Here is a 17971-nt window from a genome sequence, read left to right as displayed (position 1 = left end):
GGAAGTTACAAAATGGCTGTCCTGGTTGTTGTTGTTTAGTCATTCAGCTGTGTCTGAATCTTTGTGACACCATTTGGGGTTTTCTTGGAAAAGATACTAGAGTGGTTTGCCATGTCCTTCTCCAGCTTATTTTGTAAATGAGTAAAGGTGAGGCCAAAAGGGTGACTTGCTCAGGGTCACACAGCTAATAAGCATCTAAGACGGAATTTGAACTCAGGTCCTCCTTACTCCAGGCCCAACAGTCTTATACACTGTGCCACCCAGTAGCCCCATAAAATGGTTATGAAGGGACAATTGTTTGCTGGTAGTAGTGGCTAAGCCACTCAGTATTACAACTACCTCTACATTGTGTTTCTAATATCTTCACTGTTTCTAGCTGTTTTTACTTTTTAAGCGGTCTCTATCTTCACTAGTGTCACCTCATTCTTTCCTTACTCTTCAGTTTTTTGGCTCCAAAAGGGGAATGTGTGCTTTTGTCTTTCCGCTTATCTTATTTACCAGCATGGAATACTTTAAATTTAATTTGTTTTACCTATGAGCACATGGTTTTGTCCAACCAGTCTTTCTGTTGGAAACATACAGAGCTAGGCCTTGTTCCCAATGACGAACTGACACTAAAAGATTCTTGCCTTTTGGTGAAATTGAGGATCCTCATCTGCTACCTGAAGAGGCAGATTCATCAGCTTTTACTGTTTCACAAGTACAGATTCTGTGTGAGTCTTGCCTTCTCTCGTATGTATAATTCTTCTGATATATACAGATCTTATGAATTTATCTCTCTGTTAAGCAGACTATTAGCAGCTGTCAAATTTCTATACCCTTAAATCTTTTTTTGGACCAGAAGTTGTGGATCTTTTTGGGCCTTTGTCATAGTGGTCCTCAAAAGTAAGAACCCCACAAAATAAGTATACAGTTTTGCTTGGGAAAGAGAACTTTAATGGGACTCTAAGGCCATGAACAGTAGGGGAATCCTTAGTTCAATAATGAACATACTAATCTAGAATCTATTGAACTATCAGGTACATGGAATAGGAGATTTTGTAAATTTTTAATACACTAATATACACTTTTAATACAATAGTGCAAATCTATAAAAATGACTCCCAAATTACAAAAGTAGAATAGAATCCTTAAAAAATAATCCTTAAAGTACAAGGCACACAGATTATTCCTTCAAAGAGGATTATAATGGATTGATATTTCTACTAAGCCTAGTTGAGCTAATCTGTATGGTGCTTTGCTGACTTTCCAATTTCTAGCAGAGAGGAGGAAAGAAGTGGAGAGAAGGGCTGATTCTCTGATCAGTCCTAAGGGAAAGGACGGCAAAGGGGAAGAAGTGGATGACAAATTGCCTCTTTTGCTCAAACTTGATAAAAGAAGAGGGGGAACAAATCCAAGAGGCTGTTCTCTAGTGGAAAGAGAAAGAAGAGTAGGAGCAGTGCCTGGAGATAATTTCTTTTGTTATCAGCTGGAAAAGAGGTTGAGATCTGCACTCCAGAAGACCTGTTACTGCATTCAATCAAATGAGGTCACATGCTTCTAATCTGTACCCTACTACTAGGATTCAAGACTGTGTCTCAGTTCTTTACCCACTGGTGAAGATGCTTCTTATTACTAATTCTGTCAGTAGAAAGATTTAGTTTGGAATTAGAGGAGTCTATATTCCTTACACAACATGATTCATTGGAGACTGCCGCTAAATCAAGAGAATGCTATTACATTCAGCAATGGAAAATTGGCCCCTCAATCCTGTGACCCATTTTGGGACCATCATCTCTACTGGCTAGAGCTAGATGAGGGAAGAGGTTTTTTTTCCCCTAGTTGTTTCCCTTCTGATTTTCCTTCTATATCAATTAACTCCATTAATTTTGTTTGTGCAAAAAGTTTTTAATGATCTTTTTCCACTCTCTAATTTATAACATAACCCTTTACATCTAAAATTTAAATCATGAATACATTTGGAGCTTATTGTGTCATGAGATGGTTTTAAAAAATATACATATTTTAACTTGGAGGTACCATATCACACCTGTCAGGTTGGCTAACATGACAAAACAGGAAAATGATAGATGTTGGAGAACATGTGGGAAAATTGGAACACTGATGCATTGTTGGTGGAGTTGTGAACTGATCCAGCCATTCTGGAGAGCAATTTCGACCTATGTCCCAAGGGTTATAAAACTGTGCATGCCCTTTGACCCAGCAATACCACTTCTAGGTTTGTATCCTAAAGAGATCATAAAAATGGGAAAAGGACCCACATGTAAAAAAATATTTATTGCAGCTCTTTTTGTGGTGGCAAAGAATTGGAAATTGAGGGAATGTCCATCAGTTGGGGAATGGCTGAACAAGTTGTGGTATGTGAATATAATGGAATACTATTGTGCTATAAGAAATGATGAACAGGCAGACTTCAGAGAGTCCTGGAAAGATTTATATGAACTGGTGCTCAATGAAGTGACTAGAACCAGAAGAACACCGTACAAAGTAACAGCCACATTATAACAGACTGACTTTGATAGGCTTAGCTCTTCTCAGCAATCAAGGATCTAAGATAACTCCAAAAGACTCATGATGGAAAATGCCATCCACATCCAGAGAAAGAGCTATGGAGTGTGAATGCAGACAGAAGCATATTATTTGCTTTCCTTTTTCTTTTGTTGTTTTGTTTTGTTTCTTCTTTCTCGTGGTTCCTCTCATTATTTCTAATTCTTCTTTACATCATGACTAATGTGAAAATGTTTAATATGAATGCCTAATTAGAGCCTATATCAGATTGCATACCATCTTTGGGAGGGGAAGAAAATTTAAAACTCAAAATCTCATGGAAGTGAATGTTGAAAACTAAAAATAAATAAATTTATTATTTAAAAATGTGTTTTTATTTCCTTAAATCTTCCCAATTCCTTGTAAAAAAATTAATATCAATTAAAAAAATTCTGAGTTCCAAATTCCCTCCTTCCCTCTTCCCCTCTTTGACAAGGCAAGCAGTATGATACTGATTTCCATGTTACCCATGTTGGAAATGAAAGCACATGCAAAAAACCAAAGAAAAATGAAGAAACTAAAAAAAAAATATGCTTCAGCCTGCACTCATAGTTTATCAGGTCTCTCTTTGGAGGCAGATAGCATTTTTCATCCTGGGTGTTTTGGAATTATCTTGAATCATTGCCTTGATCAGAGGAGCTCGGCCTTTCACAATTGATCGTTCTTACAATACTACTGTTACTGTATACAATTTTCTTCTGCTTTTGCTCGCTTCACTTTGCATCAGTTCATATAAGTCTTCCCGAGTTTTTCTGGGAAAAACGTAGAGCATATTTTAGTGTGTTGTAGCAGCAGCAGCAAAGAGACTGCTCTTTAGTAGTCATCATTTCTGATCATGCGGCAGTGTTCTATCACAATCATATTCCATAATTTATTCAGCCGTTCCCCATTTGATAGGCATCTCCTCAATTTCCAATTTTTTGGCACTATAAAAAGAGCTGCTATAGATATTTCTGTGCAAATAGGACCTTTTCCTTTTTCTTTGATCTCTTTGGGATATATACCTAGAAGTGGTATTGCTGGGTCAAAGTGTATGTACAGTTAGTATGAGTTGTTAATCTTAACAGGATTTTACTGGGCCAATCTCTAACCTGAGAATGAGGAAACAGCAGGCCAGAGACAAAGTGCCAATAATCAAATAGCAGTTTAATTAGTTTAATTATGAAGAACAGATTTGCAAATCGGGAATTTTCCTGATCAGAATTAGAAACCCAGTTTTCTTCAGGAGTGTCATCTAGTTGTTTCTCACAGTTTTTGCTTTTATTTTAGTAGTTGGATTCTCTGGATTTATTGAACGTCATACTACTATGTCCATTTGCTTCAATCTGTTGCATTAATCAGCTTGCTTGTTTTTACCTTTACTAAATAGCTTTAATAAATACTACTTGATAATAGAGACTTGGTACTGCTAGGCCCTCTTCTTTCTTAAGTGTTTTTCCCCTTCTTTGAAGAGTTTTGAACATTTGTCTCTCTGGATGAATTTTGTTATTATTTTTTTCTAGCTTTATAAAGTAACCCGTTCATAGTTTAAAGAATATGACAATGAATAAGTAAATTAAAGCAGTATTATAATTTTTATTACTTTGCATGTGGCTGATTGATGAGCAATTAATCTCTTTTAAATGATTTAGAAGAAGGTTATAAAAGAGAAATAATGTGATCTGTAGAAGCAATCCATTTCCACTTTGATGTGTTTTTTTCACTTCCTGTCATCCTGACCCCAATAATTGGTTCTTAGACTTTATTTCCTTTTAATTCTCCTTTTATTATCCCTCTTCTGAGAGTGAAGTTTGTTTTGCTTGTGCATACAACCTCCGTCTTAAATCCTCCTTTCTTTTTGTGTCATTGACTTTAATTTATTACTATACCAAACTCTCTGTGCATGTGTGGGCATATGTGTGGGTCTACTGTGTGTAGACCAGTGGTATCAAATTCAAATGAAAATGGGAACCACTAAAGTATACATTAGGATTCCTGTGGGCCACAGAGTGACTTAGAAAACCACGTTTATGTATTTCTATTTTAACAATTAAGTTATTTTGTTAAACATTTCCCAGTAATATTTTAATCTGGTTTGGCCACACTCAGTAGTGTTTTGGACCTGTGTTTGACATCTCTGAAGCAGACAACCTTCCTTTATTTTAGATAAGAGAAACTCATAATTAGGGAGCTCCAAGAGTATATAAAACATAGAGGAGCCCAGTAGGGGAGTGGGCATCATGTGATTCTCTCTTATCTCCTAGAAGCTTTCAGTCTAATAGCAGAGACAATATGAAAGCAACTGTAAACAACCAAGATATATACAGAATAAACTGGAGAAGCTCTTAGAGGGAATGAGCAGGCATCAAGGAGAACTGGGAAAGGGTTCTTGCAAAAGATGTGATTTTAGATGGTCCTGAATGAAGACAGGGAAGTGAGGAGGTGGAGATGAGGAAGGAGAGAATTCTAGGCATGGTGGATAACTCTTGAAATGCAAGGAGGTAGGCACTGAAACCCTAGCCTAGTCAGAACTGGGACTATGTGCAGGGCATATGTACTGGAAGCTATGGACAGGATAAGTAGGAAACAATTAAAAAAGAAAATAGTGAAGTTAAGGGGTTAGGGAAGGCTTCTTGTAGAAGGTGGGATTTTAGATGAGACTTAAAGCAAGCTAGAGAAGTCAATAGTTGGAGTGGAAGAAGGAGAATGTTCCAGGCATGGGAACAGCCAGAGAAAATGCTTGGAACTATGAGGTGGAGTGTCTTGTCTGAATTGAAGAGTACTAGGGGGCGGGGGGATAAAGAGTAAGAAGATTGGAAAGGTAGGAGATGGCTAGGTTTAGAATGCCAAACAGAGCATTTTTCTTTTTTCTTTTTCCCCTGGAAGGCCATAGGAAATCACTGAACTTTAATAAGTGGGGGTAGGGGTAGTTGTGACATGATCAGACCTGCGTTTTAGGAAAACCATTTTAATGGCTGCATGGAAAATGCATTAGAGTGGGGGAAGACTTGAAGCAGGCAGACCCACCAGCAGGTTATTTTCATAACTCAGATTGAGGTGATTAGAGCCTGCGCTAAAGTGGTGGCACAGGATCAGAGAGAGAAGTAGAATGTCTTGGAGACAAAGGTGAAGTCTATAGACTTTGGCTACAGCTTGGGTTTGGAAGGTGAGAGATAGTAAGGTCTCCTAGGTTTTGAGCATGAGGGACTGACCTTGACAATAATAGGGAAGAAAAGAGTTAGGGAGGGTTTGGGGGGAAAGATACGTTGAATATAATGAGTTTAACCTAGTTCAGGATGTCTGAAAGGTAGTTGGAGATGTGACCTTGGAGGTCAGCAGATAGTTTGGGGCAGAATAGGTAGATTAGAGAATTATCAGCATTTTTTGTTGCTCAGTTGTTTCAGTAGTGTCTGACTCTTCATGCCCCCATTTGGGGTTTTCTTGGCGAAGATACTGGAGTGGCTTGTTGTTTCCTTCTCCAGCTCATTTTATAGAATTTACGGAAACTTTGGCCAACAGGGTCAAGTGACTTGCCTAGGGTCACATAACTAGTTGAGTGTCTGAGGCTGGATTTGAATCCAGGTCCTTTGAATCTAGGCCCAGTGCTCTATCCATGGTGCCACTCAGCTGCCCACATTGTCAGTATGGAGATGGTAATTAAATCCATGGGAACTGATGAGATCACCAAGTGAAGTTGTTTGGAAGGAGAAGAGAAGATCCAGGACAGAACCCTGTGAGACTCCTATAGGTAAAGAGTGTGATCTGGAGGAGGATCCAGAAAATAGATAGAGAAAGAGGAATCAAATAGGTAGGAAGAAAACTGGGAGAGTAGTTATCAGGAATCCTAGAGAAAAGAGAGTGTCAAGAAGGGAAGAGTGATCAGCTGTGTCAAAGGCTGCAGAGAGGTCATGGAGAATGAGGATTAGGCCTTCATTGCATTTGGCAGCTCAGAGATCATTTGTATTCTTGTAAATTATCCACCTGTTTAGAATTTATATCCTGAAGTTTCCTTGTGAAGCAGTAGTTTTATTTTCCAATTGAATGACTGTGTATTATTCAGATGACTCATTATTGAGGAAGGGTACCAGAAAAAAGGGAAAGGTTGTAGTTATTTTTTTTTTAATTTCTCCTCTTACCCTGCCTTTCCAGCCCTCTCAATCTCATGGGTAAAGGCAGTGGAAAATAGACAAGGAGATATCTGTTTGAGAATTCTCTGATCTTTTTGATCACTTGTTAATGAAAAGGAATGGTGTTTGTGAATCAAGAATATAGGTCAAGAAGGTGTAGGCTGTATTTATGTATCTTAAAATTAATTCTTTCAGAACCACATTTTTGTATTATATCTATTCTTTTCAGGAATAAAAATTAAAAACTATTTTCAATATGTTTATTTCTTTCAGACTTCTTTGTATCTTGATCTCCACAGCGAAAGACATCTCTGAAGATTTTTGTTTTTAAAAGTAAAAAGTTAAGGAGAATTTTGGTTATTAACAGTCAGATGAATCATCATGAGCATCAATCCAAGTAATAGTAATGCTGAAATTCAAAGGTAATACTTTTCCTTCCATTAATATTTTAATAGCACTGGCTGTGAGAACATGTCATGTTAAAAAAAATTTTATCTGATTAGTGTTGAGATGAGGCCTGTGCATGGCTGCTGCAATTCTAACTTGGATAAGATAGGAAGACAACCCAGTTTCCCCTACTCCTCTCCTCTCAAAAAAGTTTTTTAGGGCAAAAGATAAAAAAACTAAGTATGTAAAGTTTGTCTTTAGGGCTCTTCCAACTTCTGATAGCACCTACCTTCCATTAATATGCTATCCTTTGGCTCTCGATCCCACCTCTCTTTTGATATATTACCTCATTTAGGGCTACCTTCCTCAGTGCCCTGTATTGGAAAATTATGCCTTCCTCCAGATCAAGACCTTATTTTCCTCAGCTGTTTCTTTATTAGGTATTAGGAGATTTTTACTTCATGTAGTCTTTGAGCTGGAAGAGACCATTTAGAGTGGAGATGTCAAATTTGCAGCTGGAGGTAATCCAGTGTTCATAAACATTAACTTTTTAAAAAATCCACTTATTTATTTTTAGTCTTCATTTAAATAATTTTTGAGTTCCAAATTCTCTTCCTCTATCCCCTCTCTATCCATTGAGAAGGCAAGCAATAAATCAGTTCTACATGTAAAGTCATGCAAAACATATTTCCACACTAGCCATGTCCACACTAGCGACAAAGGCAAGGAAAACAAAGAAAGTGAAAAAATATGCATGAGTTCTTTGTAACTGTCTTGGATTAGTGTAGCTGAGTCTTCCACAGTTCATCATGGTTACACTCCATGCGCCAGTTACTGTTCTAAGTCCTGAGGATGTAATTTATAAAGACATCTCCTCTCCTCAAGGAACCTACCCTCTAATGGGGGAGATACACGTGGAGGCAGAAAGGGAGGGAAAGGGAAGGGGGAGTGACAGAGCTGGGGAGGGGCAGGTAGAAATTGTTTAGCTTCTGCCCTCTATACAGAAGGCCTGGGGAACAGTTTGGTTTTTCATTCTCCAACTCTTCAATCAGAGGGAAGGAGAATTTGAGAAAGGTGGCATCACTCCAAGCTTGAGTAGTTGTAGGGTGGTAAGTTTAGAAGTGCTGAATTTATCGTGGGCGTGGCATCTTATTCCAGGGAGGTGAAATGAAATAGAGTAGCAGATGCAAAGTAGAGGAATTAAGCCAGATAAAAATGTAATTGGGAAATATTTAACAAAACAAAAATACAGTAGAACATATATAATTTAAATAGTTTTCTAAGTCAGTATGGGGCTATGGGGATCCTTAAGTATGGTTTAGTTGCCCCTCTTTCTATTTGAGTTTGACACCAGTGATTTAGAGCATTTAGTTCAATTTTTCTTTTTCAGGTGAATAAACTGAAGCCCAGAGAGATTAAGTGATCTTGTTCAGAGTCATACAAACGCTAGCAGGCAGTGGGACTTAAGTCCAGGCCTTCTGTTGAGACTCATCTTCTTTCTGTTAATGTTAGTGATAACTTACATTTATATCCATCCATTCTTCTTTATCCTTTCATCCACTCTGTGAAAGTGGGTTCTCTAATTCTCTAATTGAGGGTTAGTGATTTGTTGGAGGCCAGATACGTACTGAACTCTCTTGACCACCACATTAAGCTCCCCTCTTTTTATATTTAAATATATTAATTTAAAGTGAGACTTCAGTGACTTATGGTAAGGAACTTTTACAGGGGTAATGGCATTTTAAAGGATGAGCTTCTTAATTCAAGTGAAACTCTTATTCATGTGTGCAAGAGAGAGTCTGATCAGGTTTATATTTCCTTTTGTGTTTTTTTGCTGACTCTTTCTCAGGATGTTAGTTTGCATTAGGAAGCATGAACCAGAGGGGTCCCTGTGGCTTCTAAGGTCCCTTCCACTTTTAAATCTATGATCCAATGAGTCTAAATACTTTTACTGTTAAGTAATCTTTTCAATTCTACCAATTCATTCCTTTCAGAAATATTAAATCCAATGTTTTCCAATTGTATGTTGAAATTTCTTAAGAAATGTGACTTTTTTGCCTTTTTATCTTTAGCACCTAATTGTATTATTAAGTAGGCTTTTAATAAATGAATATTTGTTGAATTTCATATTCAAAATTATATTGAGGCATTTGAATTATATGACTTCTAACTGATACACTATCTATGATCTTATGGAACATTACTCAGATAGAGACATATCATGCCTCTTAAGCGACTCTCTTCCCTTCTGTGGATCTAATTAATGTAATCTATCTAGTAATTGCCATCTTAAAGCAGATATCACCTTCTCAGCATTTTTTGTCTGTTACTTATCCTCTATATGAAGATATTTCCATGGTATGTGTCTTCAAAGCTCCAGTACATCTCAATCTGATGTAATATAACCTTATCTTTCTTAACATTGATTCCTGAATTCCCTTGTTTCAGAACTTCTTTCTTCCCCTGCTGGTTATTCTGTGACTTTCAATGTTGAATTTTCAAGGTTTATATTGAATGTTACTTTTATTTCTTGAAAAATTGAGCTTCCTAACATAGCTCATTTTGAATATAGCATGCGCTCTACAAACAAACATTTTGCTTTTTTGTTTTGGTATCTTTCCTAAATAATCTAAAGTATTTAAAAAAATACGTATATTTTTGTTATAACAATGTAACGCTATCAGGGGCTATTGAAAGGTTTATTATCCCTATGTTATGTAGCCTTATATTGCTATATATTGGAGGCTTATTTATGTGTTTTTTGTAGATTTTTTTTTTTGGTCTCTTAGGCTATTATATGTCATATCTTGTTCCCCATGGTAGGTTTCTGGAAGAAAGTGGCCTTTTTTTTACATTGTCTTTTCATTACCTGATACTTTGGCACAGTTATTTGGTAAATACTTTTTGAATGAAGGTGCTAAAGCAATAGCAGTTCCATTTATCATTACATCAAGAAGTTTACTCTTTGTTAACTGAAAATTTGCTAGCATGCCTTATTTTTATATAGGGGTATATAAAGCCCAATGGGAATACCTATACTATCACTACATACGTTTGGGTTTGCAAGGCCAGTGTAGAAAAACCTGTTTTACAGCTGGTTCTACATCTGAAATTGGAATAAATTTTTACTTAATGGATATAATCACCTCTTTACAATTATGTCAAGGACAGAGGAGGGGAGCTTTACTTTATATAGAATTCTGAAGAGAGATGAGATTTCCCATTTTATATAATAAAGTTATAGCAAAAAATTATTCATTGGTGGGGCTGCTCAAAGAGTAATTTAGTAAGTGGGCAGATTCCCTGGAAGGAGGAAATAGTTTCTGAAAATGATGAGTCTAGAATGTAGAAGTTTGAAATGCTGTAAGCTGTACTCGTGGAAACCATTCTTCACTTGGAAAAATTTGTGGTAGTAGAGCTATGAGACTGTTTTGTCCTGAAAGGATTAGGAGAACATGAAGAATATAAGAGAAGTGTCCAAAGCCTAGGGAGTGTGCCATTTTTCCCTATCATCCATTGGATAAACCTTTCTTTTGTTAACTTTTCCTTCTCTTTATGAGATGAAATACTCTTATTTTAAATTAAAGGAGTATCTTATGCCAATGTGACAAAACTACTGGAAAGTTTAAATATCACAATTGTATTTTATAATTTCATTTAACAGGTTAAAGAATACTGCTGTTGACTTAAAAGAAATGCATAGAAGCAGTGAGACAGATTTGGATTTCATTACAGATCTGAGAAAGAAACTCCATCGAGCAAAAAAAGAAAAACTGGAAATAACAACTAGCCACAATGCCCAGGTGGGTTTTATATATTGGTGAGTACTCAAAGAACAGCTTAGTATGGAAATAGGAAGAATCCTTGGAATTAAGTGTTGTCTTGTGGAAATAGTTTCTTGATGTGATGATGTGGAGTCTAGCATATTCACTAAATATGAAGCCTAGGATTTGATTTTTCAATACAGTTAATTTTACATCATGCTACTCTGCTGTTCTCCTTTAAATATTTGTAGAAATAGCAGCCTACTTTTTGAAAGAAAAATTGAGTATGAGGAAAATGAAACTTCTAAAATGCATATGTGTTATGGTTAAAATCTAGTGAGAATAAATAAATAAAAGATTAATGAATAAAGATTTTGCTTAAGCCTTTGTTTCCTGAGGCAGTTGTAGGTTCAGCATGTATATTCTTTTGGTTTTTCTTTCTTTACTTTATGTCACTACAGAGGAGTTTAAAATATATTTCTTTGTATTTGTCATTTTTTACTTGAGTATTTTGATGGATTTGTAATCTCCTTACCTGCATTATTAATTCCCTAGCTTCCTTCAAAGCTTGGAAGCCTAGCCTACTCTCCCAGTTACTAGTGACCTCTATATTGAAATTACTTTATTATAATTTGTACTTAATTTTTTATGTACATAATGTTACCTCCCAATATGATATGAGCTCCCTGAAGGCAGGGACTGTTTTATTTTTGCCTGTGTATCCTGAGTATCTGGCATGTAGTAGGCACTTTATAAAAGCTTAATGAATTGAATCTGTATTGAAATCCTGACACTTTCTATCTTTATGTCGTTGCATGAGTTGCTTAACCTTTCTGGGCCTCTAGTTCTTCATCTGTAAAATGAGGAGGTTGGACTGGATGGCATTGAAGCCCCTTTACTTTAAATCTAAATAAGATTTTGAATCTCTTTGGGTGATGAAAGTACTTCCTCCAGCAATGCAGATTGCAACCCATTCACTCTTTCTTATTCATCGTCTTGTCTGTATTTGCTTTTAAACCTTCCAGTGGGGCCCTTCCTCTGAATCTCTTGACATTAGTTGGCTATCTGGAGCACGTGAACTATCTACCCTTTATTTCTTATTCTCACCACATGACTAGCCCTTTGCCATTTTTGGTCAAACATTATTTTTGACAGCAGCTTTATGTCTGTTTTCTTGTATGGTTCTTTATTGGTGATATGCTGTGACCCATTTGTGTCTACTGTACCTCTCTTTCCCTTTGATTGACCTGCAAATTTTATTCTTTGGGTACTCTAGGATTCAATCTTTCTTAGCTTTGTAACATCATGGAAAGAATGTATTTTTAAAAAGGGCCTTTTTGGGAAGGAAAGCTAAGGATCATTAAAAGCACTTAATTGTTTCTCAGATGCAGTCCAGCTTGTTATTTTCTATTTGTTTCTATGTCCAGTACGTTGCTCCTCGGTAGTGCCTGTACAAGATGAACCTGCTGTATAGGCTCTTCAGCCAAATGCATCACAGTTTGCACATGTAGGCATTCTTCATACGCTTGATTTTTCCTGTGTGAGTAGTTACGTTAAATTTTCATAGAGTACGTATAGATAGCATTTAGGAAGTTATGCAATGTGATTGGAATGTGGACTCTGTGAAGGGGAATAACGTAAAGTAAGACTGGCGAGGTAGTTTGGAGTCAGATTGTGGCACTAGCAATTAAAATAGTGAGAGATTAATAGAGTTTAGTTTGTGTTTTTAGACTTAGAAAATGTTGCTTCTATTGGCATTATGGGGTAATATGTTTGTAATGTAAAGTAGTGTTTGCAAATAGTTGTTGAATGGCACTGGTGTAAGAATCAGCTGTCGGTATTTAATAAACCTTGGACTAGTCTGAGCAAACGTTAATATAAACATCCATTGCAAAGAAAGCCCACAGGGGCAATGACTCTGTGTATATTTCCACAGCTTGAACTTGATCTATTCAGATAAGCTCTTGATGCTAAAAAATTGTACATGGAAAAAGAAAATGATCTTAACTGTCAACCATTGACTGGTAACATTTTTAAAAAATAAATTTTCGTTGATGTCTTTTGTTTTTACATTGCCAGAATTTTTCCTGGTATCCCTCTTCTCTATTTGTTCTCTCAGAGAGAGCCATACCACAGAGCAAAGAATATTTTTTAAAGCCAAAAAAAAGAGGAAAAAAAATCAGCAAAATTGATCAGCACATAAAAAAATTCTGAAAATATATGCAGTGCTGCATATATGTATATATATTTGCAGAGGTGGACTTGTCCTATGCAAAGGAGTGTGTGTATTGTGGCAGAGGTTTATCTGTTTGATCACATCATTGTGATAATGTCACCCACATTTGTAAAACAGTCGGACTCCTTGCTCATTACATATTTCACTCTGGTGTTTGGCCTCATTTGGGTTACTTATATATTACAAACTCAACCCAAATTTCACAGAGCTTAGTGTCACAGGTAGAGAAGTCAAGAGAACTGCTGGAAGTTAGGCCATTTTCTTTCAGGCCTTAGGGAACATGGAAGGGAAGAGATTCAATAAGGAGTCATTGTTCTGTGGATATGGAGAGTGATTAAAATGAACAGCAATAAAGTAATATCTACGCAGAGGAATGTGGAGAGTCAAGGAGTGTGTGCCTCTTACTGATTCTCTGTTTTAGACCTGAAGAGAAACTGAAGATTTGTAATTGATCTGGGCAAGAAAACAACACACTGTCTTATAAATACATTGAAGCAGTGATGTTTAAAACAAAGACAGTACAATTAGGACACCTTAAATTGTTAATCCTTTCTTTACAGGTTTATTTGGACCACTTTTGATTAAGAAAGCTGTAGAAAGTTAGTAACTGCCATGAAGGAAGGACAGAAGGTGGCACCTGTCAGTTTCCCAGAGTCTTGATTGTGGGGTGTTGGAAATGCACTGTGCTGGGTCTCTGCTTGCCCTGGTTGGAATTAGTGACAAGTGATTTAGTCTATCTGTCCCTTTTCCCCACATTTCTTTGTAAAGTCTTAATTCTTACAGAGTTTTTTGTGGTCCTCAGAGTATTCTTTAATTATGTCAGCTTGAAGTGGGTACTGAGGGTAGGGTTTGTTGACCAGTGCAGTGAGGGACTGGATGACTTGGTCACTATTGGTTGCTGTCTTCCAGTTTTCAGCACTATTTACTAATTACAGACCTGCCATTTTTCATTAAAGTTAGGGTGGTAAGTCTTTGTTTTAAATGTGATCTTCTATGTTTTGAATGGACACTGTGGTAGGAAGTTGAATTCTATTCTGAAGTTTCCATTGTCATGGAAGGTTGTTAGGAGCAATAAAGTATTGCTAAGTCAATACATTAATTTCAGTAGCTAGGAAGTTTTTCATTTCACATTTGCAGATTTCTTTCATCTCTTTCTCCAGCCTCCTGCTGGCCACCACCTTGGGTCCGGTGCTCTTTCTTTAAGGTCATGCTTATTCTTTGTTATTCTGCAGCATTCACTTTCAGTTTTGTGATTGTTGTCCTTTCCATGTATATTTTTGTAGTCTTTGTGTATTTTTGTGGCTCTGTTTATATCAGTTGATGTCGCTCTCTCCATATATTTGTCATATTCTTTGTTTCTTATAGCGTAGTCGTAATCCATTACATTCATGTGCTGCAGTCTGTCGAGCCATTCTTTTATTGATTTGCTTTTTATTTACCTGCTTTGTTATTGCAAAACTTTACGAAAAGGAGACCAAGGAAGCTCTAGAATTGCCTTTGCTAGCAAACACTTGACCTCCTTGTCAAATAGAGAGGGATAATTACAAAGAGCAACACTAGTTTAGAACTCACACTCCTTTGTAAAACACTATAGAGGAGAAGGGTGGGCAATTATGAGCAGTACCTTTTTTTTTTTTTTTTGGAGGCAGTCCCAGGATCACAAACCTAGTATGTGTCTGAGGTTGAATTTGAACTCAGGTCCTCCTGAATCCCGGGCCAATGCTGTCTCCAGGCCAATGCTGTCCCTGCAGCGCCACCTAGTGGAACTAGTGGACCAGTATCTTAAAATTGCTGATGGAATGAAAGTGAAAAATCTGTAGAGATGTGGTGTGAGACTCATGTAAGGCATATCCTCCAGAGAATCATTAGCAGATAAAGCTGATCAGTGGATTAAAAAAAGTCTGGCAGATAAGAAGTTTGTTAATATTTCCATAATCTGTTTTTATTTTATCACCATGTGGATCTTACATTTCATTCACTGATGTGCTATGCATATAAGTGGAAAATATGCTTAGGAAGTTTGCTAGATAAGTAATTCTTTACCTGTGCCTAAAATTTCATCACCTGTTTTATATTCTAAGAGCTGACCATAGTCTCAACTTAGGACACACAGTATTTTTTCCATTTATTAGAGATGAGAAAGGCCTAAAGAAAAATCTGCCTTGTTGGCAGAATTTATTTTTTCAGTTACCCAAGGACATTGTCTCTTTTTTGGAGGTATCTCTTAACTGGGCCCCTGACTTTTCAGATTCTCTCCGCATTCGCTGCCATGTATGCAGTTATCTGGACAGGTGAATTATATCATTCTGTGTCAATCCCTTCTGCTCTGTGTCCTGTCCCTAGAATTGTTTTTGAAGCCTCCTCCTCTTTTCTTGCTCCTGACCTCTAAAGCCTCTTTGTTTTCTCTTCGATATAACTCTTCTATGTCCATTAATGTATTATTATGCCATTATATTTACTGACATTTTGGAATCCATTGCTCTGAATAGGGAATAAATTTGAAAAATAAACATGAAGAGTCTGTCTGTTTACTACAACTGTGGTGGAAAACAAAGTTAGGAAGGTACTTGGACCAGACCGAGGCCACACTAAAGAAATCCGTGTTGGAGCTCATATAATTTTGAAAATATGGAAAGATTATCTTGTAAGATATTCTAGAGAAGGGAAGATATTCAACAACTGGAAATTTATCAAGGCTGATGTTAAAACTCAAAAAAGGCAACTGAGAGCATAACTTCTGAACCACATTCTTACCTTTTCATCTTTATGGGATTGTTATTCATTTGTATTGAGAGTATCAATGAAAATAAGAAAAGAGGACAGATAGTTTCATGTAAACCAGTCACTGACTTAAAGGTATCTAGAATATAAGCTTCTGTTCTATTGGTTGATAACAGAAACATATTTGACTAGGTAGATAAAATATAGTCTTAAAGGCTCTTACTTCAACAAACAATTTCATCTATATGTTAAATTACACAGGATTTTTTGTTCAGTGCCCTTCAGTTGCTAAGTGATGTACAGAATAAAGAGAACTTGTGGCTCAAGGTGTGTGCCATGCTCCTGGTGGATCATGAACTGAGAACTGGAAGGGACCTTAGTAGTGTCCTATTCTAAACTCCTTATCTTGTGGATGAGGAACTATGATAGAGAGAGAACTCAAGTCACACAGGTAGTAAGTAGAAGAGTTAGAATTTGTCTTGGGTCTTTCTGCTGTATCACGTTTAACCTTATGTTTGTCCAAAGTTCAAATGGAAGAGGCATTCTCCGTAGATGGGCATGTCCTCCAGTTGTTCCTTTTTGTGGATTATATTATGCCATTTGTATCAAGTTCCAGAATGCAACATGTTCTGTTCAGTAAGGTGAGTGATTGTTCAAAAGACAGTGGCCTAACAATCCATATAGGAGAAAGCTGTCCTAAAGAAATGACAGAAGGGATATCATTGAGGAAAGTGTGATTGGAAAAGGAGGAAGGCCAATCAGGAAAACAAGGAGGGGCAGATGGACAACCAGAATGTTGTGCACGTACTTGTGAAATATGAAAAGATCTAAAAGAAGTCTTCTAGCATTTTGATGAGCCTTCTGTGGAGGAAATGTGCAACAGCATGGATAGGAATCATGAAGCATAAGATGATGTGGGATGTGCTGGTGGAGAGGATAACCAGAGTGCTGGCTGCACATCATGTGAAGCATTAAAGGAATAATTAAAAATGTACATTATACACAAAATTAGAAATGTTTTTAAGATTACATATGTTAATCTTTGATAACTGACCATGTAGTTGTTCAGTCCTCTAGCATTTCTTTGACATGATGATTAGATTTCTCTTTGCAAAACATATTATGTAATTTTTTTAATGCAGAGTGACTTTTCATGCTAAAGTGGTGTTAAATGATTGTGGAGGATGGCATGAATGACTGAAAAGAGCTGATTGTAATGGATCCTCAAGGTCCTTGTGGGAACAGCTCTGAAGACAGTACTTTGAGGTCAGGTTCAAGACAGGGACAAAATGAGGTACTCCTAAGCCCTTGAACATTTAGCAGAGGAGGAATTTTCCCTTTCCCTAACACAGCATGAATATGCAGCAGGACTCCAGGGGGATGTGGCTTTTCTGGACATGGCCCCACTTGTCCCTCTCTTTAGAGACTCTGTTTAGTAGATCATCACAGTATGGTGACTCAAGAAGCCTGAGAAGCCCTGACTTCACATGCCTGGTCTTTTTTATGCCTCCAGACTAGAAAGTTGAGTCAGGGAAGCTGAGGCCAACCAGGTTATATGGGGGGGTAGGGGGTAGGAAGCTGTTCCACAGAAGTTAGGGAAACTGTGTCTGGAAAACAGTGGTCTTATCACAACCTTACTAAGCACTTTGTCAGCTAACATGATTTTATTTATATTATAATTATGCCACACAATTTAAAAATATGAACATTATTAATTAAGGCAGAGAGAAAGTGAGCATATGCTTTAAATACTTAACAATAATGTTAAAAGTAGCCATATTGTGTGTATGACATTAAATAGCTTGAACACTTCCCTTCTAGAGACTCTGTAAATTTGGGTCACAATAATGTTATCCTTGAAGTATATATTAAGATTATTAAAATTATTGTAAACTGGCTTTAAAAAGTAGCATTAATGGTATAAAAATATTATGTAAAATTTGAATTAAAACTACAAAAATCATGGAAGTAGAATTTATGAAGGAGAAAAAACAATCCTCAATTAATTTGCATTGTTTGTATTTCTGAGCGATATGCAGTGTTTTGATACTGTGTGGCAGACGTACCTCAGAATAATTTAGATTTATATATATTTGTAGATTTATTAATGATTTAAACAGTTTGAACTTTCAGAGAAAGCAAAATCTCTTAACTTTTCCATCATCTTTCTTTTTAAATTAGGCTTATTAGACATTATAATTAGTTTACCA

General features: G+C 36.6%; 1 protein-coding gene and 1 pseudogene across 12 annotated transcripts in view; one reads left to right on the top strand and one right to left on the bottom strand.

Annotated features, from left to right (window-relative positions):
* The window catches only part of CCDC171 (coiled-coil domain containing 171), a 509668-nt gene that overhangs the window by 8412 nt on the left and 483285 nt on the right, over window positions 1–17971 (top strand). For all 12 annotated transcript variants that reach the window (XM_072655937.1, XM_072655913.1, XM_072655979.1 and 9 more), the window contains 2 exons: window positions 6927–7075; window positions 10705–10843. In XM_072655937.1, coding sequence (XP_072512038.1) covers window positions 7035–7075; window positions 10705–10843 — 180 coding nt within the window. In that variant the 5' untranslated portion in view covers window positions 6927–7034. The remainder of the gene's footprint in view (window positions 1–6926; window positions 7076–10704; window positions 10844–17971) is intronic.
* On the bottom strand, window positions 13769–15802 carry LOC140528926 (ubiquitin-conjugating enzyme E2 L3 pseudogene; annotated as a pseudogene).

This window comes from Notamacropus eugenii, chromosome 1 (assembly GCF_028372415.1).
Source record: "Notamacropus eugenii isolate mMacEug1 chromosome 1, mMacEug1.pri_v2, whole genome shotgun sequence".
Classification (NCBI taxonomy): Eukaryota; Metazoa; Chordata; class Mammalia; order Diprotodontia; family Macropodidae; genus Notamacropus; species Notamacropus eugenii.
Note: the sequence above shows the minus strand (reverse complement) of the source record. Positions and strands in the feature narration are given on the sequence as shown.